This window comes from Pleurodeles waltl, chromosome 6, assembly GCF_031143425.1.
Source record: "Pleurodeles waltl isolate 20211129_DDA chromosome 6, aPleWal1.hap1.20221129, whole genome shotgun sequence".
Taxonomy (NCBI): Eukaryota; Metazoa; Chordata; class Amphibia; order Caudata; family Salamandridae; genus Pleurodeles; species Pleurodeles waltl.
This window is the reverse complement of record NC_090445.1, coordinates 233447306-233471287: the sequence shown is the minus strand read 5'-3', so window position 1 is coordinate 233471287 and position 23982 is coordinate 233447306. Positions and strand designations below refer to the sequence as shown.

The window sequence follows — 23982 nt, the reverse complement described above, 5'->3', positions numbered from 1 at the left end:
ATAAACCTTGCTTTCTCACTAAATTAATTTGCTTTAAAATGCACAATTTGTCACTCTTTTTTCATTTTTTTTCTCAAGAAGAGGACACTCCCAATAACCCCCAGACCACACATTTGTCCATTGAGCTTTCTCTCTTTACTCGCTACATAAAAGTCATACCCAACTTTTTCGCCCCACCATTTTCAAATGGCACCAACCGCCATTGCGTATATATTTATCTAGAGATAAAGTAGAATCATGTGTCCACAGGATTGCACAGGAAAAAAGGCAGTTGGTAACAGTGTCTTACACAGCGATAGTTATTGTTCTGGCCTAAAAGGAGGCGCCCCTTATGGGGAATCAAGGGTCATAAGAAACTGATCAGACAACACCCTATTCTCAGCAGAAGAATGGAAGTGTTCAATAGACTTAAGAGGGTTTCCCCTAGAAAGGTACTAAATGAAGCAAAATTGAAAGCAAAACAAAGAGATAGAGATGATATCTCATTTAACACTAAAAAAGAAATATACATCAAAGACAACCAAGTAAGGTTTATCGCTCATTTTTGTAAGAAGTCACACACTTTGAGATCACTAGGTAACAAACACTGGAATATTCTTAAATCTGACACAATTTTGGGATCCATTATTGGCACACATGTTTCCACCAACTATGGGAAAGCTGAAGCTCTCCAAGACATGATGGTTCATAGACACTTTGAAACCCCTGAACAACAAGCATGGTAAGAAACATCCAGAGGTTTTTTATTCATGTGGAAATTGGAAAGGTTGAAGAAATAGCATCATCTGACATATTCGCTACCTACAGGCAGAACCAAAACAATTTAAAATGTATCACATGTGCCTCAGACTTTTCACCACTATGCAGGTATCTCCAAAGCCTTTGGTAACGACTCTCCTTGAGCCACCTTTTTTTGACCAATCAACCCCAACTATGCCAAATGTGGCAGTATAATGTCCCCAGCAGAAATGTTTGCATGTACAGATTTTCATACCAGTTGATGTCAGCATATTGGATAACATAATCATTCTGACATCATAGTAGTTGTTATCAGAATCTGTTCCAAATTTAAAGTCTAGATCCTACCACGTGGTAAGGGCAAGGTATCAGAGTCAGTGGGATTCCCATGAGATTGCACAGGTTGGTGCAAAGTGAAACTTTGGTCGGGGTCAAGGCCCTCATCAGGTGTTGATGATGTCAGTGTTGATGGAATTGGGACCAGTGCAGGGAATGGCACTGGGGCCAAAATGGGCACTGGAGTCGGCGCTGAACTCAATTTGGGGCCAAGGGGCACAGAGGATGGACCTTTCCGGCAGAATTCTGATTGGAGGCCCCTAGACTAGAGGGAGCTGGAAAAGTGCTGAAGATTTGCAGCATAGCCTCTTTGAATGCTTCTATTTGTTGCAACGTCGCCAACGGACCTGGAAAGTCAGGATGCATTGGTACCAGAGTTGGAATCAGTTCTGATGGAGATCAGAACGAGATAGAGTGGCAAGTTGAGATCCTTGTGCCCACTTTTCATGCATGGATTTCCTATGTTTCTTCTTTGACTTACCCAAAGACTTTGACCGTGACAAGGACTTGTTGCTGGAATGAATTTGGGAGTGGGACGAGACCTTACTTTTGACACTGGTCTGCTTGGCAACATAAGAGTTTGGTTTTGCCTTCCTGTAGAGCTTTTGGTTTCATCTAGGTGCAGTTGCCACGGGCTTTGGAGTCATGGTCCGACCCCAAGCACTACAAACTGACTTTGTGTAGGTCCATCACAGACATTTGTTTGCAACAGCCCCTGCATGGTTTGACCCATTTGGATTTATTGGGTGATACTTGCCTTGCACATTGGATACATTTTGATAAAGTGTGGTCAAAGACCAGGGAAAAGCTCAGGATACACATCTGGAGGTGTGGAAAGAAAGGAAGTGATATCAGCTCACAGGGATCGAGCCTATATGCAGCTATGCTCATCACTTTTGAAGTGGAACAATCTGGCAGAGCCGCATGATGCCATCTGGCGGTGCAGAGGAGAAATATTCTGAAAGTTTCCAAATCCAGTCTGGCCAAAGGGATTATATACAAGGTGAGGAATCTGTGGTCAGAAGTATCCATCAGAAGTGGCTCTACAGCGTAGCAGTAAAATCTTATGCATGTTGTATTTGGTGGTCCAGGAGTAGCCTTAAGTAAATGAATGAGAACCTTGGGGGAGGGCGACTCCTCGTGTGACTCCTCTGGGACTGGAGATACCATTAAGCATTCTTGCCTTCTTCTGTCAGTATGGAAATGAGGACGGGATCTAGCAGAGAGAAATGCCAGACACACAGCCATGCTCAGAGGAAAACCCTATAGGTACGCACAATGATGACGATACACCACTGAGTCTTGTTATGAAGCTGAACCAAGAGCAATTAAGCACAACCAAACAGTCTATCCAACTGGGGGCACTGAGCAGGCATATATATTTCACAGAAATCCACAATACAGTCACCTGAGTCCATGTATCTGTTCCTCATTCTTTTATTGCAACCAATCAGCTGCAGTAATCCAGATCATATGTATACATATTTCAGAATAGCTTTGGACCAAAATACAATAAAAAGGTTTACATCATGATATCCAAAGAGATAAATTAATACAATTTTGTGTTGCATTCTGTGTTGGTGTCACTTTAGCAAAACGGGAAAGGACTTTGCATATACAAACACAAATGAGGAAAGAACAAGAGCACTAGCCACTTAAAATACAATGCACGTCACTTACAACATCAACAAAAATCCTTCCAAAATGGTACAAAGGAGGCTCTAAGCAGAGTTGTGACACATCAGCTCAACAAGCCTGGCAAAAACAGGAGCAGCTTTTGTGTTTTTGGGCTGAAAGGAGGGGGAGCATTCGCCAATGGGGCTCCCATCAGCCAGTGGCTCCGAGTTCATGGAGATGGCTTTAGCTCCCCTCGGGCAGGAGGTGATCAGGAGGCTTGGAAGGTGGAGGCTTATGCGAGGGGTATTGCAGCAAATAAAGTGAGCTGGGTTAGCAGGTAAGCAACATTCACACTTGGTTACTAGCAGCAAGGAACACATTCCCTTCTTCTAGGGATTCTGTTCCACAGAATTTGAAAAAGTGTGTGCACATGTGCAGGATATGCGGATCTGTTGAGCAGAACAGTAGCTATGCTCTTCTAAATGAAAGCCACGCCATGTGCGATTGTCCTTACTGAGCATGTCAAGTACATCTTCAGAAAGAGAACACTGAAGCTAAAGCGGAGCAGAGCACTGGAGTTTAGCTGTTGTTCAGTTCTCCAGCTCTCATTAGTCGCAAGCTGTAACTATATTTGTCAGCAGATCAAAAGTGTGGGCCAAGCTACACTTACAACCACTATCTACACAGAAATTAAGTACCTGCTACTATAAAAGGTATACTCTAAGCTAAATCCATGCTTGTTAACAATGGGGCGACCTACGATTCTATGTTGCACTAAGTGATTAAAGGGCTTAAGTAGCGGATTTCATATATGTGATCTTTTCTTAGTAAAACGCATTGTTGCAAGACTATTCGCAGGCGTGATGGATGATTCTAATCTGTAGCAAAACATACTTGCAATGTTTAATAAACCCTGAATGCTTCCTATCCAGTTTTTTAATACCCTGTTATAGACAGCTAATGTAACTGTTCACTGCTATAAACCAACTCATTCAAAATAAAGCTGACATGTAAAGCGTGTGATGGAAATTAGATTTACAAAGAATAAGAAAGAAATGCTAGAAATCCATTGAGTTCATCGCAATCAGACCATGCGACAACAGCCAGGAGAGTTTGCATTAATAAAAGTAAGGAATGCAAGAAAGGAGAGATTACCCAAACTATTCGTGCAACTTCAAATTAAACTACAGCTGTGTAACGACGCTGATAACAGAACGACTAAAATCAAAGAGGAATAATACATACACAAAGGATGGCATCTCGTGCTATATTGTTGGGGAGGTAATTACCTAGGAGTGTCTAAATGGGGCGCTAAGCCGGCAGATTGCATCCTGAGGACGACGCCAGGTATTTCAGTTCCCGAGCCTGTGGATAGCAGGGAAGGAAGAAATAAGAGATCCAAAACAATATACCCGCGCCAAAAGCCGCTTTCAAGCTCCCCTAGGTAATGCCGGCTTCTTCCACGGTTTGATAATCTTCATAACTAGCCGTTTTGGGCTGGAGTCTGCACTGCCGCTGGTCTGCCTGTTTATTGGACATGCGGTGCGTTACAAGCAATATATACATAACGAACGGAATAATACAATGGGCTCCTCTCGCACCACACAAACACCACACACTGTGGAGCATTACAGAACAACCCCACGACAGCACTACGTCTCGACTGTAGCCGCAGATCACGGAATAACCTACAGGACCCCTTCAATGAAGCACTGCCCATGCCACACAAGCCTGGAGAGAAGAAATGAACACACAACATAACCTTTATTTTACTGTATAAAATCTAGCAAAGGACACGACTAGTGTAAACTTCATTGGCGTGGACATTACTCTTGGAGATAAAAAGAAACAGATAAGCAACGATTAAAAGCAGCCGACACCAACACTGTTCTTCTGCACGATTTGTATTTCGAATACGAGGCCCTGGAAAGAAGCTGCCCCCTGCTCATATCCGAAAGAAATCTACACAGCCTTAAGTCCGCAAACACAATTACCCCAGGGAAAAAGACGTGTAGAGCAGCATTTGATTGAAACCTTCTAAGGGATAGAGAGTGGATGATGGGAATGTATACGAGCTGTGTGTGTCCGGCCGCCACCAAGCCTTGGGGCAGACTGGTATCTGGCATTGCTCAGGACACTGCATGCGACTGTCAACCTACACAAGAGGAGGCAAAGCACGGCATGTTTCCTCCCGGCCAAGTGAGGGTGCGAAGATGTCTCTGCTGCAAGAGAAGGGGCCACTGTTGGTTTAGGAGAAGCCTTCAGGTGAGGTATGAGACCGCCCCCCTCCCCCAAAAAAACTTGCTTCAAGTCATCGTCAGGATGAAAGGGTTCCCTTATCCTTTACCAAACTGTAACCAAATGAGAATGTCCATTACGTGCCAAACAAGCAAACATTTTTACAGCAGAACATCTGCCAGACAACACCAGAATATTACAGACATGAGTAAACGAGGGGCTGGGCTATTGCACTAAACATGCACAAGTCCGAGTGCTTGTTAAAGGTAGATGAGCATTTCGCTTTGTCCTCCGAGGGGCGCCCACAGGCAAAGATCCTCCCACGTTCTGCGCCTCAGTTACCACCTCCTTCTGCCACTGGGGGGCTCCCAACTATGGCAGCAATGGCTTTACACTCAATCATATCCACGGCGACTCCTGAGAAGATAAAAAAGAAAGTGAGACTAAGGCTGGCAACACCTCTTTATGCTTCAAACAATGTGATAGGTCCAACAGAAGCAAAGGATAGTACAATACAATCAAATATAATGTCAGATGAAATGGTACGTGCATTAGGATGTGTCCTAAGCCCTGCCACATTGAGGCTTTGGTTTTAAAGATTACACATGAAAGTCTTGCCTTCTAAAAGCATTAAAAAAATAATATCAAACGAAATTTGCACACGTCATAAGAATACAAGTGACAACACATGATTCTTTACTTAAGGATATGGTACTTACTTTCGGTAGCACTCTTTCTGAGATGGAATCTATCTAGTCGCAGAGTCCTGATCTTCTGAATATGCTCCAGGTGTCAGACTGGATCCAGAAACTTTTCAGCAGTACCTCTGTGCTGATGAGCCTATATGGGTGTCACTCCTGTATGTGGATGTCAGTTGCATTCAAGACTGTCTGAGCCCTCAGACGTAGAGCTTGGTAAGACCAGAGTGCAGATGGAATCCACTCACAGAAGGGGAAGGATGGGCATGTCAGTGAGGCATCTGGGGCTAGAGAGAGTCTTGACCAGAAAGTGTTATTGAAGGTAAGTAACTTGTTCTACTGATGGAGACTTCTAGCCGCAGATTTCACACCTTTTGAATAGATACTATTCCAGTACCTATTTGGAGGTGGCTCTGTGAATAGACTCAAAGCAGAAGGTCCTGCAGTACAGAGTGGGAAAAATACCCTTTTTGGTGAACTGACCTCCAGATAATAGCGCTTTGTGACCATATGTAGGGACACCCATGTAGTCGCCTGACATGTCTAGGACATGGACTCCATGTCGTAACGCACTTGTAGCGGCGTTGGCCCTGGTAGAATGAGCACGTACACCTCCCGGAGACTGCTTTTGAGTCAATGCATACCATATCTTGATGCAGAGCACAAACAAGCAGGAGATGCCTCTCTTCTGCACAGCCTTTCCTTTTTTTGCTCCAGCGAACCCCACTAAGAGCGGATTGTGTATCTGGTGGTCTTTGGTAGGATATATATATATATATACGCTCAGTGCTCTCTTAGGATCCAAGCCAAGGAGACTCTCCTACTCCTCAGAGGGATGAGGCAGACTGAAGAACGCTGGCAAGGTGTTGTACTGATCAATGTGGAGCGGTGTCACAATCTTAGGCAAGAAAGATGCCCGTGTCCACAAAACAAGTTAGTCTGGGAAGAAAGTGGTGTACAGTGGGTTAACACAGAGAGCTTGAAGATCACTTGCACGCAGCACAATGTTATCGCAATGAGGAATACTGTGAGGGTGAGAAGCTGCAAAGAGCTATGAAGCAGCTGAAATGAAGTTCACATAAGTAAAGTGAGGACCAAGATAAGGTCTCTCTGGGGCATGACAAAGGGAGAGGGAGGAAACAAATGCTTAAACTGTTTCAAAAATCGCATAACAGCTGGAGACTTAAATAAAGAGGGCTGATCCGGAAACTGCAAAAAGGCTGAAAGAGCCGAAAGGTACCCTTTTACTGTGCCCAAAGCAGGGCTTTGCTGGGCTAGGAATAAAATAAACAACAAAACGCCAGATAACTTGGCCTGAAGGCGGGTCACTCTGTCATGTGCAGTCCCATTGACAGGTGAACATAGTTTGTGTCAAGGGACTCCTGGCTGTCAAGATGACATGAACCACCTCCAGAGGAAGGTTGGAGGTGTTCAGCTGTTTCTGCTCAATCTCCAGGCATGAAGGTGGACATTGTGAAGGCCTGAGTGCAGAATGCTGACCTGCTGCTGCCACAGCATATCCTCCAGGAGAGGCATCCTTGGACACCCAAACATGCAGAATTCCTTCTTGGTTCTTCTTGATCCAGCTCCTTCCAGAGGTGCAAGGCCTCCTGGCACAGGGTTCGTGACCCTGCCCTGTTTGCTGCAATACCACATAGCGGAGGTCGGTGAGCACTTATACCAGCCTTCCTTTGATGGACGGAAGGAAGGCCTTCAGCATCAAGCGGATGGGCCTCATCTCCAAAAGTTGATATGGAGCCGGGACTCCGCTGGAGACCAGAGAGCTCTGAACTCCACCTCTCCCTGATGGCCGCCCCACCCTAGCAGCGATGCATCAGTCATCACTGTCAGATGTGGGTAGAGAAAGGAGAGCAATCTTCCACTGACTCAGTCATGGTCCAGTAACCACCAATGCAGGTTTTTGCAGTTTCCTCCGAAATATGGATGTGGTTGGAGAAGTCCCCTTGATGTTGGGCCTGCAGGCTTTATGGCATGCTCGACCAGCAGGACTCAGGAGGTCGTCAGTTCCTACAGCCTCCAAGTCGATCTTACTGAAATCCAGGACTGAGGCTGGAAGATCAGAATGATAGCCTAAATATCCTGCATTCTTTCTCATGGGAAAGGCACAAAAACAAACCATGTCCAGATTAGCTCAGATGAAGATGAACGTCTGAGAAGGTGTCAGGTGTGACTCGTTAATAGTGAACCCTAAAGATGGCAGAAGACTCACCACAGTCTGAAGGGGGCTGACGACTGACTTGGGCAAGCTCATCTTCAACAGTCAGTAGTCAAGGTAGGGGAAGACTGGCCCTCCTAAGCAGCTAAGCATGACGGTGAATGATAAGACTAAAGTTAATAGCCAATCGGATGGAATCAGTGGGACCCAAGCCACAATGAATTGTGATTTGGTTGCGTCCCGACCATCCTGGATGGCCTGTACAAGGACATGCCCGGTGTAGGAAAGTACCATCTTGCCTGGCATGTTACCCCCATTTTTCACTGTATATATGTTGTTTTAGTCTATGTGTCACTGGGACCCTGCCAGGCAGGGCCCCAGTGCTCATAAGTATGTGCCCTGTATGTGTTCCCTGTGTGATGCCTAACTGTCTCACTGAGGCTCTGCTATCCAGAACCTCAGTGGTTATGCTCTCTCTGCTTTCCAAATGTGTCACTAACAGGCTAATGACTAAATTTACCAATTCACATTGGCATACTGGTACACCCATATAATTGCCTAGTATATGGTACTGAGGTACCCAGGGTATTGGGGTTCCAGGAGATCCCTATGGGCTGCAGCATTTCTTTTGCCACCCATAGGGAGCTCTGACAATTCTTACACAGGCCTGCCACTGCAGCCTGAGTGAAATAATGTCCACGTTATTTCACAGCCATTTACCACTGCACTTAAGTAACGTATAAATCACCTATATGTCTAACCTTCACCTGGTGAAGGTTGGGTGCAAAGTTACTTAGTGTGTGGACACCCTGGCACAAGCCAAGGTGCCCCCACATCGTTCAGGGCAAATTCCCCAGACTTTGTGAGTGCGGGGACAAAATTACACGTGTGCACTATACATAGGTCACTACCTATGTATAGCGTCACAATGGTAACTCCGAACATGGCCATGTAACATGTCTAAGATCATGGAATTGTCACCCCAATTCCATTCTGGCATTGGGGGGACAATTCCATGATCCCCCAGGTCTCTAGCATAGAACCCGGGTACTGCCAAACTGCCTTTCCGGGGTCTCCACTGCAGCTGCTGCCAACCCCTCAGACAGATTTCTGCCCTCCTGTGGTTCAGGCAGCCCTGCCCCGGGAAGGCAGAACAAAGGACTACCTCTGAGAGAGAGTGTAACACTCTCTCCCTTTGGAAATAGGTGTGAGGGCTGGGGAGGAGTAGCCTCCCCCAGCCTCTGGAAATGCTTTGATGGGCACAGATGGTGCCCATCTCTGCATAAGCCAGTCTACACCGGTTCAGGGATCCCCCAGCCCTGCTCTGGTGCGAAACTGGACAAAGGAAAGGGGAGTGACCACTCCCCTGACCTGCACCTCCCAAGGGAGGTGCCCAGAGCTCCTCCAGTGTGTCCCAGACCTCTGCCATCTTGGAAACCGAGGTGTTGGGGGCACACTGGACTGCTCTGAGTGGCCAGTGCCAGCAGGTGACATCAGAGGCTCCTTCTGATAGGCTCTCACCTCTCTTGGTAGCCAATCCTCCTTCCTAGGTAGCCAAACCTCCTTTTCTGGCTATTTAGGGTCTCTGCTTTGAGGAATTCTTTAGATAACGAATGCAAGAGCTCACCAGAGTTCCTCTGCATCTCCCTCTTCACCTTCTACCAAAGGATCGACCGCTGACTGCTCAGGATGCCTGCAAAACCGCAACAAAGTAGCAAGATGACTACTAGCAACCTTGTGTCGCCTCCTCCTGCCGGATTTCTCGAATGTTTCCAGGTGGTGCATGCTCTGGGGATAGCCTGCCTCCTCCCTGCACCAGGAGCTCTGAAGAAATCTCCCGTGGGTCGACGGAATCTTCCCCCTGTTAACGCAGGCACCAAAAGACTGCATCACTGGTCCTGTGGGTCCCCTCTCAGCCTGACGAGCGTGGTCCCTGGAACTCAGCAACTCTGTCCAAGTGACTCCCACAGTCCAGTGACTCTTCAGTCCAAGTTTGGTGGAGGTAAGTCCTTGCCTCTCCACGCTAGACTGCATTGCTGGGTACCGCGTGATTTGCAGCTGCTCCGGCTCCTGTGCACTCTTCCAGGATTTCCTTCGTGCACAGCCAAGCCTGGGTCCCCGACACTCTATCCTGCAGTGCACAACCTTCTGAGTTGTCCTCCGGCGTCGTGGGACTCCCTTTTGTGACTTCGCGTGGACTCCGGTTCACCTTCCTTCCAAGTGCCTGTTCAGGTACTTTTGCGGGTGCTGCCTGCTTCTGTAAGGGCTCCCTGAGTTGCTGGGCGCCCCCTCTGTCGCCTCCTCCAAGTGGCGACATCCTGGTCCCTCCTGGGCCCCAGCAGCACACAAAAACCTTTATCGCGACCCTTGCAGCTAGCAAGGCTTGTTTGCAGTCTTTCTGCGTGGGAACACTTCTGCAAGCTTCATCGCGACGTAGGACATCCGTCTTCCAAAGGAGAAGTCCCTAGCTCTCTTCTTTCTTGCAGAACTCCAAGCTTCTTCCAACCGGTGGCAGCTTCCTAGCACCCTCAGCTGGCATTTCCTGGGCTCCTGCCCACTCTCGACACTGTTGCGACTATTGGACTTGGTCCCCTTGTCTTACAGGTACTCAGGTCCGGAAATCCACAGTTGTTGCATTGCTGGTGTTAGTTCTTCCTGAAGAATCCTCCTATCATGACTTATGTGCTCTCTGGGGGTAGTAGGTGCACTTTACACCTACCTTTCAGGGTCTTGGGGTGGGCTATTTTTCTCACCCTCACTGTTTTCTTACAGTCCCGGCGACCCTCTACAAGCTCACATAGGTTTGGGGTCCATTCGTGGTTCGCATTCCACTTTTGGAGTATATGGTTTGTGTTGCCCCTATACCTATGTGCTCCTATTGCAATCTATTGTAATTCTACACTGTTTGCATTACTTTTCTGGCTATTACTTACCTAAATTTGGTTTGTGTACATATACCTTGTGTATATAACTTATCCTCATATACTGAGGGTAGTCACTGAGATACTTTTAGCATATTGTCATAAAAATAAAGTACCTTTATTTTTAGTACTTCTGTGTATTGTGTTTTCTTATGATATTGTGCATATGACACCAGTGGTATAGTAGGAGCTTTATATGTCTCCTAGTTCAGCCAAAGCTGCTTTGCCATAGCTACCTTCTATCAGCCTAAGCTGCTAGAAACACCTCTTCTACACTAATAAGGGATAACTGGACCTGGCACAAGGTGTAAGTACCTCTGGTACCCACTACAACCCAGGCCAGCCTTCTACACCCGGGATTTATTGGGACACCAGGGAGGACAAGAGCCAATGGGTGTGAGAGTAGTAGCCCAGGAGACAACTGGCATTCACTAAATGGAGAGTCTGGCTGGTTGAAAAGAAAATGTTCTTCTTAAAAGGCTCCACTTGCTTGGATTATTTATCGAGGGAGTAGTCAGGAAAGTGTTGGGGTTAGATATTCTTATGGAGAATTGCACAACTTAACATTGGGGGAAGGTTCTTGAGACAGGAATGCAGAGTCCCCGGGGTAGGGCAGTGATTTCCATTGACTGGGGAGGTCACAGCAAGGCTTAGCCAGCTGCCCAACATGGTATCTGTTAGTGCCTCATTAAAAGGCAGAGAAGATGTCTGCCCCGGCTAGAGGTACATCCATATTATCCTCCAAGGCGGGGAGCTGAGGGTCAAGGACCTCAGAATCCCTATCAATCACCATGGCACAGGAGGAGAATTCTTCAGTTGGTGATCCAGGTGGTGAAAGAAGACCTGATTCAGGGGCAGTGTCGAGACTACTGGCCTTCTACAAGTCATCATACCAACTGTTCTCAGTTTTCGGCTGAGAAACTCATCACCAGCATCATAGTCACTGTCCAGGTCTGTGCTGAAAAGGGACTGCAAGGTGTTTGTTCTCCCTTGTTGAAGTAGCAAATCAAGCGTGGAGAGCATCGCCTCGACAGCAGGTGGGCATGGCCATGACCGAGGTCAGACTGGTGCAGACTTGGAGTTAGAGAGTACTATAGGTATCTCTTTGTCTAGTGTCAAAGTTCCAGAAAAACCAGCGTGAAATGCGGTGCTGGAAGTAGGGTCGGAACCAAAGCTAGAGGTGTCATGATGAGCAAGGAGGGTCCCATTGGTGCCAAGGTCAAACCAGCCAGTAGTACTCCAGAGGTAAGACCTCTTGGCTTGCTGGGGCCCGAAGGTGGGCTAGAAGGAGTTAGCAAAGATCCGGGATCAGTTCAGGGATTGGCTCCGAAACTGACGGACTCCGGAAGCAAGATTTAGAGCCACGTGTCCCCCACCAAATGCCTTCTCAGAAAAATGCAAGAGGCTAGAGGGGGCCAAGCCCCGCTTCAATTTTTTATGTTTCTTTTTGAACTTATCAGACCTGCCAGGTGATGAACCAACAGGATTATGCCCTGATATTCCAGCCATATCCAGAGACGCAGGGCTTCTTGACCAAGGTTTATAACTGAATTAAGATGCACTGTCACAAAAGAACAGACTACATTCCACCAATTAGGGTAGAGGTCTTTTCAGTCACCACATCCATTAGTCTTACAGGAACAGTAGCCCTCACTACCATTGGGTGACATGCTTCATCATCGGGCCATGCTCCTTGTCAGGCCAGCACTGCAATACCTGACGGGCCCTACTAGAGGGCTCTTTGCCGGAGATCTTTTAAAAAAAGAATGTTGGTAATGTTGGTAGTGAGTGGATGTGAGAGGGGCTGGGAAAACGGCTAACATTGGCTAAAGAAGCCCAAGAAAACTATCTTTGATACAACCTGGCACCCCTGGCAAGGTTAAAAACAAAAAAAGGGGGAAGTACAGAAAACAATGATCTGGTTCCCTACCAAAAACTAAATGTATGTCTACTACTCTGATTAGAGATTTAGAAATTATGCGACTGTGTGTGTGTGTGTGTATTCCCTACACTACAGAACTACTAGTCATTGTCAACACGTTTCTCTCCTAATACAGTCACACGGATCAGGTGGCGATTCTTCAGAACATGTTGTTGTGCCTAACCCTAACTAAGAGAGCAAAAAACTCTACTCCTGTTGCCTATGTAAAAAAACACTGAAATCTTACATTGGAATCATAAACTTCTGAATGTGGAGACCTCCTAAGTCAGGTACATGGGCCCCTTGAGGATCGCATGGATGCTGGCCACTCTTCTATCAAGACAATTTAATCGAAGAGCACCATGGTCAATCTGACCTACTCCATCGTTAAACCTCCCCAGAAGGGCCCCTTTTCATATTGTGGTGGTGAAGTGGGCCGCAGCCCCTGAGCGTTTGTTTAACGCTTTTAAAGGTGCACAATCCTAGGACGATTAATATAGAAGCCCAGAATATGGGATATCCCGGGAACAAAGAAAAGAAAATTGTATGGAGACGATCATATACGTTAATACTCAAGTCTAAAAATATTTATGCCCTGAAGAAGTCTACATCAAGTAGACGAAACACGTTGGCTGGTTGTATCCATTTGTCATATGAATTGGAAATCTGATGTGAGGAACACAAATAAAAGAGAACAATTAAATATATTGGACATTTGTGATTGTTATATTGTAGATGGTGCATTGCCATTTCTGACTTTATGACGTGTCATCTTTACACCCACTGGGCAGCAAGTGTATGTGGCAGTAATACATTGGGACTTCTAATGTGCAAGTTACACTTGGGACAGGGTGGGGTGCTGGCATTGGCCCACTGCTCTCTTTTTTTTTTTATTGATTGCTTTCTTATCACAAGGAATGTACATGTTCATTGGAATAATAAACTACAATGTATATGCCTTGAAAAAGACCAGAGGACAAAGACGTGTTGGCTATTAAGTACATTTATGGTGATTTCAGACTGGAATTTCAAGGAAAAGAACTAAAAAAAAAAAAAAGCATTTTATTTTGATTTTCCTGTACACACTTACATTTTGAGGACAGAAAACCTTTAAGTATTTTTGAAATGTAATTGTGTAACTAATTCTGGACACAGCCTAACTGATGTAATTTCTTGTGGTGTTGTCAAAGTGAACTGCAATAAGATTTAATTTCCCATATTGTTAATGGAAGTCAAACAGCATGAGAGTCCACTTCAATTACAGGTATATCTTAGGTGGAATATTCCCAATGAAAACAAGTGTAAAAGGGTACACAGGGAAAATAGTGCTGAGTGCCCTCACAATCCACTAGTTATGTTATGAGTATTTGTATGGCACGCATATCACCCAGGAAGATATCCTGGCACATAAAGGAGAGTGCCCTGAAGGGAGGCTATTGGAAAAGCCAGGTTAGGTTACCCTCTCTGGTGTACCACACAGTATACAAAAGTCATTCTGGAGGAACCAAACACATTTGAGTAATAGTACATCAGTCTATTAAATTTATTTCCTTAAGAACCATTTACGTGTGTATGTTTAGTACTTTGTACAATATCCATCATGTCAAGTAGAACAGAAGGATGTACTGTTTTTTATCCATGATAAATTCTACATCACAAAATAAATTAAATATCATATATCATTCATGGACTAATATCCACGTTCTGGTGCCTTCAAAAAGCCTTTTTGTATAAGTATAAGAGGGCGGCCAGTCACTACAGCCTGCAATGAGGCAGTGAAAAAGTAAACTTATAGTGGTTGCTGTCAGGAGGAGTGGTTTACGTGGTGATACAAGGGTCTTCTATGTATTGTTGTAAATGGCTCTGAGCTTTAAAATGTTTAAGTACTCCTTGCATACTATTGTATCATCCAAGATATTTTGAAATAAGAACCAGGTATGCAATGAAAGGAAGAGCAGAACAAGTTGTTCATCTACAAAGGCAAGATATCATTGAGACACTGAACGCTAGGGTGCTGCATCTTCTATGAAGTTAAACAATACAATATACTGAAACCAAAGATAATGATTCTAAAATACACAAATACCATTCCATGACTGAAGTTCACTTTTACTTGGGCATCATAATTCTATGTCAGGACCAGAGGCAAGGATTACGCTGTTCTTTCTTCACTTTATTCATACAGCAGCCATTAGCATGTCAGACCCTGTGTCGTGGTTACCTTCACCCAAACTGGCATCATTGTCTGGGGTAGGTGGAGTGGCAGAGGGACACCATGGCCTACCGGGCTCTGTGCCCCCGTCCAAGGTTGTAAGAGACTCTTCCCCATCCAAGGCAACAGTTAACTGGTAATATTTAGCTTGTTAGGTAACTAAATCAGTAACAGTTAATAGGCAATATTTAGATAAAGAAATTATGGCATGAAGGCCTAGAACACTTAACTGAAGACTGCTGGAACAGCAAAGAAAGAAGAGGCCAGGAGCACCTTCAGGGGTTCTGAAAGGACAATACTGAATTTTGATTGGATCAACTGATTTTCCTTTTCCCAGGGTTTCATGGGAAATGTAGGTTTGTTTTTATTATTATTGTTGTTTCTAATGGCTGCTGTATGAATAAAGTGAAGAAAGAACAATGTAATCCTTGCCTCTGTGTCCTTAATAGAAATGAATTTTTCTATCCGGTAGCTAGGAAATTTTTCATTCTGCTCTTTTCTTTTTGCTCGTTGGAGTTTGACACACAAGTTAGTCACCTAGAGTGCACACACTACTAAAATAAATTAATATTGCTACTTACGCTCCCTCTTCTTTCAGTAGTGCCAGGAACTTGCTCACACGATAATCAGGATCCATCTAAAGACAAGAGTGAATGTTAGTATCTCTGCTGCAAACAGCCATTTAATCTGAACATGCAAGTATTAAAAGGCAGAACATGTTTTGGGAAACATGACCCGGCCTGGAAGATGAAAAATATATGAAAGTCTTACATTTATTATTGTTTTGAATAACTTACCATTAGGTGCAAACTGGAGGATTCTCCTCAGGATGTGCAGTCCACACCATGAAACAGCATTGTGTTGCATAAGGAGGAGTAAATCATTTCCTTCGCACCCCTTTGTTCACACTGAGGAGATGGGATATTGAATTCTTTTATGGGATGGGACATGAGTGCCCTCTCTACCATATCTTCATTTAATACTTTACCATCATCAGATGAATCATTAAAAATAGTTAGAATGGAGAAGGTAGGTGTGTCCTACAAAAGCACTGGGAGGCCTGTGCAAAAGGACAACATTATAAACTCGCTATAGTGAGTAAAATAAACTTCCTCACACATCCTTAGCCACAGGTCCTGCCTTGACATAAGCAGATTCAGAAGGATGAGAAACTAAACATTGATTTGGCTGCTTTCAAAGCCAAAACAAATATTCAGCTGAGAGGGCTGAATTATTCATCATGAAGCTAACAATCATCAGTAGTCACTTTGTAAAGAGCAGTGTTAATATATCAGTTGGCCAGAGTGCATGCCACAAAAAGGGGGGAGTAGATTGTGCAAGAGTATATCAGTGTAATGGGAAAACGGAGAGGTGCCTGCCATGCCTATGTAATCCAATGAGCTATGCCTTGCCTCAAAACCAGTTGTGTTTTGCAGGAGTTTCTTAAGGGGATAAACAAGTGGCCTGATTATGTAAAATCCTAAGATTTGTCTATTAAGAATTTTAAACAACGTTTGACATCCAAAGAGCTTAATCTTGTGCAAGGTTCTGGAAAAAATGTTGGTAGATGCATTTGTCTGTTAAGGAAGAAACGTAGACGTCTTTGGTAAAAAATACGGGAGGGTTCCAAGTCAAACTCTGTCCTTGTAGAACTTGTTCTTTGATGACGAATGCTCTAGCTCTCCAATTCATCTTGCTGAGGAGATGGCTAATGTGAGAGGTGTCTTCCAAGAGAGCAATTAAGATTAATGCCTTGGGATAAATTCAGTTTTCATCAGGACTACAACATGGTTTTCAGATATGCCATCGGCAGAAACGTTTGAAATAAACCAATAACAAATTCTTTCAAGAAAATGTTGGAAAAAATCCATTGTTTTTCAGAAAGTCTTGTATATCTAGAGACTGCTGCTAGACCCACTGCAAGTGAAGATTACTTCAAGTTGAACTTAGAGGATGGAGCAATAAAGGCAATATCTCTTGAGGAGCAAATGTAATGCGTTGACAAAATATAGATTCTTCGCCATTCAAAGTACTGGTCTGTTATTTTGCAGATTTCTCTCTAAACCACTCTGATGATCTGTTGCCCTTGGGAATGTTCAGAGAACCGTATTAAAAGTTTTCATCAGTCAGCGTTTTAATTGCAGGGATTATGAACACAATCCCTGTGGTCTACAGTTATTAAATGGCCATTAACATTGAATCGTATTAGAGTCTCTGTGGTCAAGTTCCACAGGTCCAAATACCAGAATTGTCTGGCCCAAGAAGTTGCTACCAGAATAATCTTGAGTAAAAGCCTGAAAATGTCTTTCTGAAGAGCACTGAGGCATTGGTGATGCTCCTTCTTTTGTGCCCTGGTATGTCGTTTCTTTATGAATTTCACTGCATGACTGACCATATCTCACAATATACAGGATCCAGTTGTTAGATGTAGTGGTTTGCCAAGCTGGAACATGTATTTAAATATTAACATTTGATTGACACAAAACTGATGGTGGGATTCCTGAGAGAAGTCACGGTCATCTGGTCTGTTTCTGAGACCTGCTGGGTGGGGTATGCCTCTCTTTCTGCTTTGGTGTGCCTTCGTGTTGTCTGAGGCTTATTACAGGAGTATGGTTTGGTCTGCTTCTCTGTTGTCTCTGAAGCATGTTTTACTGGGGAGCAGGGCTCAGTGGATCTGTATGCGCCATACTGTCTGAACGAATGAAAACTCTGTTTCATACTGACACCCTCTTCTCAGATAGAAGTAAACACTTCAGTATGTGGAGTAAGATGTACGACTGTGGAGCACTGCAAGACGATGCTGTTACTGTCAGTTTTTATTCACTGTAAAGTGTTAATATTGTGTTTTCTGAAGAGGATTTTTCTGTTAAAAGGCAGTTTTTCATACAGGATTGTGACAGGAAACAAACTGGGAGATTCAGTTTCAGTGTGGGCAATTGGTTACCAGAAAATAATTAGTGCCTGATTTAGAGTTTGGCGGACGGGTTACTCAGTCACAAACGTGATGAATATCCCGTTCGTCATGTTATGATCCCCATAGGCTATAAAGGGATTGTAATATGGCAGACGAGACATCCATCACGTTTGTGACAGAGTAACACCCCCCTCTACCAAACTCTAAATCCGACCCTAAGTTACTCACCTTCAGTAATGGTCTTTCTGGTAGAGACTCTATATAGCTACATATTCCTCACCTTGTAATTCGCCAGGTATCAGACTGGATATGGAAACTTTTTTATAGTACCTCTGCGCGTTGGAGGGTGGCACCTTGCGGTTCCACACTGATGCCATACTGCCCCAGAAATGACGTGTTGGGTCTATATAGGTGACATTCCTGCACGCTGACATCAGTTGCTTTCAAGACTGCTCATGACCGAGACATGAAGGCCCAAATGCAAAATGATAAACCAGAGTGCCGATTCCTAGACTTTGGATCTTATTAATTGACAGCATCCAAACACAGAACGACGAGGATGGGAGTGTCAGTGAGGACCAGCCAGAGTCTCTACCAGAAACACTGTCACCAAAGGTAAGTAACTTGTTCTTTTGACAGAAACTTCTAGCCACAGATTCCTCACCTTGTGAATAGATACCAAAGCAGTACTGAATAAGAGGTGGGTTGTGAATGGACTCAAATCAGAAAGTGCTGCAGGACTGAAAAGGCTAAGTGCCCTTCTTGACCGACTTTACTGTCCAGGCAGTAGTGCTGAGTAAACATATGGAGGGATACTCACGTAGCCACCTTACAGAGGTAGCAGCTTTGGCCCTTGTAGAATGTGTGAGCAGACTTTCCAGAGACTGCTTTTTGGCCACTGCATAGCACATCGTAACTCAGAACCCGATCCAGCGTTAGATGGCCTTCCCTTTTTTCACTGAGGTGAATCCACTTAGTGGTCTTTGGTATGATTTATGTAGAAGCTGATCGTTCTCTTGAGGTCCAAGCCATTAAGTCTCTCCTCCTCCTTAGAGGGGTGAGGTAGAACATAGAACACTAGCAGGAGGTGTGGGTGGTTACACTGGAAGTACATATAGATAACTCATGTGATGAGCTGATGTAATCGAAAAGAGGAACACCATCTTCAAGGTCAAGAGAGGCAGCAAGCAACTATGCATAATCCCGAAAGGCGTACACATGAGGAATGTCAACACCAAGTTACTGTCCACTGTAGCATCATAACTGGTTTGGGCGGGAACATTTGTCAAACCTTTAATAAACCTCATCAGAACACATGATTTAAACAAGGATGGTTAGTGTGGTAAATGTAGAAATGTCCAACAGATAACCTTTTACATTGTTCATTCCAAAGCCTTGCTGGGCTATAAATAGTGACCTTGAGGGAACTCTAATGTGCAAAATTATGGACACTGCTCATTCTCAGTGGTGGTGAAAAGCTCTAGCCAGGAGTGTCCACAATGAACAGCCACTCGTGATCTGCCATACAATGTCTGCTCAGTTTGTCTGCTCTGGCACCCAGGGACCCACGTCAGGTGGTTGGTGACCAGGAAGATGTCCTGGGTATCCAGCCACCACCAGTGATACAAAGCCTCTTGTCACTGGATCTAGGACCCCACACTGGCCTTCTTGTTTCAGTGCATGGCAGTGATGTCTGTGAGAACCCACACCAGCTTCTGATGGAGGCCAGGAAAGCCTTCAAGGTTAAACAGCTTGTAGCTTCAAACAGGCTGATGTGGAACGGCCCTCCACTGCAGACCAAAGGCCTCTGATCTCCACCTCCCCCAGGTGATTCCCCTTCCCAGCCCTGTAGTGATGCTTCCATCACCACTGTTGAGCCCTAGCTGGAGAAGGGAGAGTGGACTGCAGGACATATTGTGATGAGTCAGCCACCACTTCAGTACATGAGCCACCTTCACCAAGACCTGGTCAGTGTCAGAAAGGTAGCCTTGATGCTGGACCATTGTAGGGCTTGAATGTGCCATCTAGCGTAGTTGACAAGAAGGATGCATGAGGCTAACAGACCAAGAAGCCTCAGAGCCACCCTCACCTAAATCCATGATTGAGCCTGAAACATCAGTATCATAGTCCAAATGTTCTAGACTGGTTGCAGTGGATGAAAAGCCCTGAAATCCACCATGTCCAGGATGGCCCCAATGAATGGAAGCCACTGTGGAAGAGTCAGATCAGACTACGGTTCATTAGTGGTAACCCCAATGATCTAAGGAGTTCCACCACCGTCCAAAGTTGACCCATGACTGACTGAGGTGAGCTCCCCTTTAGCAGCCCATCACTGATATACTAGAATACATGAACATCCAACCACAGAAGATGGGCAGCAACCTCTGCCATCACTTTCGTGAACACCCAAGAAGCCCGGATGAGACTGAAGGGGAGCTTGGCAAAATAAAAATGTTTCAGGCTCATCTTTCTCTGCAGAAAACACCCGTGGGATGGCAGGACGGATATATGAAAATACATGCTCTGTAAGTCCAGAGACATCACCCAGTTTCTCTTGGTCAAGGGCAGAAAGGATCTGAGCCAATGTGTGCAATTAGATTTTTCCCTTCTGCAGAGAGGCATCCAAAGCTTGAAAGTCAAAGAAGGCGTTAGGTCCATGTCTTTTTTTGGGCTCAGTAAATTGTATGAAAGTGCCTCTTTTGACATGGTCACCCCTGCACTTTTTGCCTGGTTTCTAGTGCAATTTCGACTGAAAGTGCACTGGGTCCCTATTAAACAGGTCCCCAGTGCCAGATCTTTTTCCCCAAAACTGCAGTCGTTTTTCCCAAATGGCAAATCTTTAGCTACCACTGGAAGTCCCTAGTAAATGGTACCCTGGTACTGAGGGCATGGGGTAGTAATGGAAGGCCCCTGAGGGCTGCAGCACGAATTGTGCCACCCTCAGGGACCCTTTCACTAAATGCAACCAGTGCTGCTTTCACAGGCTGCATGTCTTGGTGCTGAACTAAAATGAAACACGACATGGCACACAGCCTGCATACCCCGTCCCCTTTACACTGCAGGCATAGTGTAAGTCGCCTCTCTAACAGGTCTTCCAGCCCTAAAGGCAGGGTGCATTATTTTAGGCCTGCTATGTCTCTGTCGATTATCAGACATATTAAGTGAACGGAGAAGACATTTTATGTACATGTGCTGGACACTGGTAATTACGAGTTCCCCAGCTACATGATGGCTTCACTGAAAATAGGGATGTTTGGTATCAAACATCTCATATTAATAAAAACTCACCGAATCCAGTGAAGGATTTATTAATACATGCACTTAGAGAGCACCTTAGAGGTATCCTCTGAAAGCCTACCAAATCCTTGAGTAGGCACTGACTAGTCAAAACCAGTGCAGCAACTTTAGACAGAGCTGTGGCACCCTAAGGGGAGAGCCAATGCTCTTGAGGGCTCAGAACAAAGGCCTGCTCTGGGCAGAGGTGTGAACTCCTCTCCAGGCAGGATGGACATTCAAGGGAGGGGAGCTTCAAAGGCCTTGCCGTCTTTGCAATGAGACCCGGGTCTCTCAAGATGGTGGGAGATGACCAACCCCCCTGTCCTGACCCCACTTCTGGCAGCAGCACATGAGAGAAAATTTGTTAAATTAAGAACAGTGTCCACTTTATGCCAGTCCCACCCCTAAGGGAGATGAGTTGAAGTGGACACTACTTTTTAAATTCCTCAATCTCGCATGGAAGAAATTAGGCCAAAAGGGTTAGGGCTATGCTCACTTCATAAAGGAAGTGTTCATAAGAAGGGTGCAGTCACCTTAAAAGTGAGTAGCCCATTAACTACCACCTGGCACTCCAAGAACGCCCCAAATGGAGTATTTAGGTGGCACCCAAAAACCCTAGAACTCAGATACCTGTCAACCTAAGAAGAGCTGGATACCAAGAAGTTGCACCAGCAAAGAAGACTGAAGACATCAACTGACTTGGTCTCAGCCCTATCAGCCTGTCTGCAGCCCTCGAAGAACATGCACTCAAAAGATGACTTGTCCTGAAGCCCAGCGACTGCCAAAGCCCTGGGAGGACTGCCTGCCTACATAAAGATGAAGAACTCCCATGGACAGCGGACATGTCTAAAAGAAATCAACTTCCAAGAAGGAGAAGTCTGCCTGAGGAACTGCAAAATCGCCTCTGGAACCACCTCTGCACTAGACGCCCACAGCCCGAGTCCCAGTGGCCCACCAGACCTGTGAAGGTTCCCCAGAGCTTCTGAGCAAGAGTCCACTGTGGGCTGACCTTTGCCGGACTCCACAGCAGCGCCTGCAGCCTAAGTCTGAGGACTCCCCCTGACTGCAACCTGCCCGGTAAGCTGTTTCTGATGTCAAAAGACACCTCTGCACCCGGTGTCCCTACGACCCCTGGCATCTTTACTTACCTGGGCAGTTGTGGGTTGTCCGTGCCCGGCCTCCTGGCCAGAGCCTGCAGCCTGTTTCTGAAACTGATCTCCTCCGTTAGATAACATTGGGCACCCAACCCTGTGTTGCCACTCTGCACCCGGCCACCCCTGTAGCGCTGAGGGTGTAAGTTTGGTGCCCTTGTGTCCCCCTTTATACTTACCTCAACTCCAGGAGATCGACCCCCATACCCTGCCTTACTCACCTGTGAGCAGCGCTTAATCATTTACCCCCTGTCTCCATTGGTTAACATTGGGAGCCCAAAGCTGTGTAGCACTCCACACGCGGCTGCCTTATGCCCCACCCAGTGCTTACCTCAATCCCAGGAGACCAGCCTCTGACACTGCTTTTACTTACCTGTAAGCAGTGCATCGTCATTCACCCCCAGTCTCCATTGATTAACATTTGGGCACCCTACTCAGAAATTGACCTCTGCACCCCGCCGCCACTGCGGGTGCACTCTTGGTACCAATTTGAACCTTGTCTGGTGTTGACCTAAAACTCTGAAGGCTGTATTTGTAAGTTGTGCACTTACCTGCAAAACTGCATTCCTGTTTTCCTCCCATAGGTTAACATTGAAGACTCTGAAAATTGCTTTGTTGATTTTTGAAACTGAAAAATATTTTGAATTTAAAACTGCTTACCATATCACGAAATTCTTTGGTTTAAAGCCTATATAAAAGCAACTACTATTGTTTTTAATTGGCCCTCTATATGGTGCACTAAAAAGAAGTACACCATGCAGAGTCCAGTGGGTTCCCAATTGGTTTACAGAGGCAAAAGTAGATATACTAACTCTCCCTTTTGAGGTAGTGTAGGCAAGCAGTTAGGATTATCAGAGGGCAGTGCTAAGCATCTGTTGTACTCACAGAGGCAATTAATGAGACACACACTCAAAGAATAAATCTGGGACCAAATTAACACTTCTTTAAATATATATTTTGAAACCAAAAACTTTGCTCACAAGCAAGTACTGTTTATGTTATGAATTTTCATTTTCACAGTTAAGTTAAACGTTCAAACCTGCGCCTTTACGCACAATGCAATCCTAAGGAAGAAAAGTCAGAGATGCATAAAGATAAACAGTCGGTTTCTGGGGTTCACCTTCAGGGTTTAGGATCATAGTGCACCAAGGTCCAAAGTGCAACCAGTAGTTTGTCAGGACATGCCCAGATTTCACCAGGGGCAGACTGCTGGTGAGGTTGTAGCTGGGAGCACTACAGTGAAGGGAAACAGGTTGCACAGGGAGACTGGGGGACAGGTCAGAGAGTTCCCAAACAGGGGCTTGAGTTGCAAGGGATATTGGAGGAGGGGGCACAGCTGGTTCTTCAGGACCCGGGCCAGACGGCTCGGGTGCAGAGTGGTTAGAGTGGCTGGGCTGGTGCGCAAAGATGCACCTCACAGTTAGGAGCCAACAGCTGGCAGGTGCAAAACAGAGACTGGTGGGTCACTCACCAAGTGGGTTTCATTGGTGCAGACTTCCCTCGATGGCTGCTTGGTCCTGGTGCAGTGGGAATCTGGAATGGACTCTCACTGTTGATGCTTAGTGCAGGGTGTATGGTACCCCAAGGGTTGATGCTGCACAGCTCTGTATGGCTCTGGTGTCTCCACACTTGTTGGGGGGACATATCTGGTCCTCCACAGCATGAGTACTTTCTCCTGGTTGTCTGCGGAGTCGGCCGGGAAGCTGCAAGGCAGTGGACCGGACTCTGTTTCTCAGTTCATGTGGCCCGCAGGGAAGTAGCTCCTCTGATCCAAAGGAGAAAGG

At 45.5% G+C, this 23982-nt stretch overlaps 1 protein-coding gene across 1 annotated transcript in view; it reads right to left on the bottom strand.

Moving 5' to 3' along the window:
- Positions 1 to 2495: 2495 nt before the first annotated feature.
- Positions 2496 to 23982, bottom strand: part of NSF (N-ethylmaleimide sensitive factor, vesicle fusing ATPase) — a 593422-nt gene continuing 571935 nt past the window's right edge. The window contains exons 20-21 of the mRNA XM_069237976.1: positions 15439 to 15494; positions 2496 to 5346 (exon numbers count right to left, since the gene is read on the bottom strand). Coding sequence (XP_069094077.1) covers positions 5325 to 5346; positions 15439 to 15494 — 78 coding nt within the window. The 3' untranslated portion in view covers positions 2496 to 5324. The remainder of the gene's footprint in view (positions 5347 to 15438; positions 15495 to 23982) is intronic.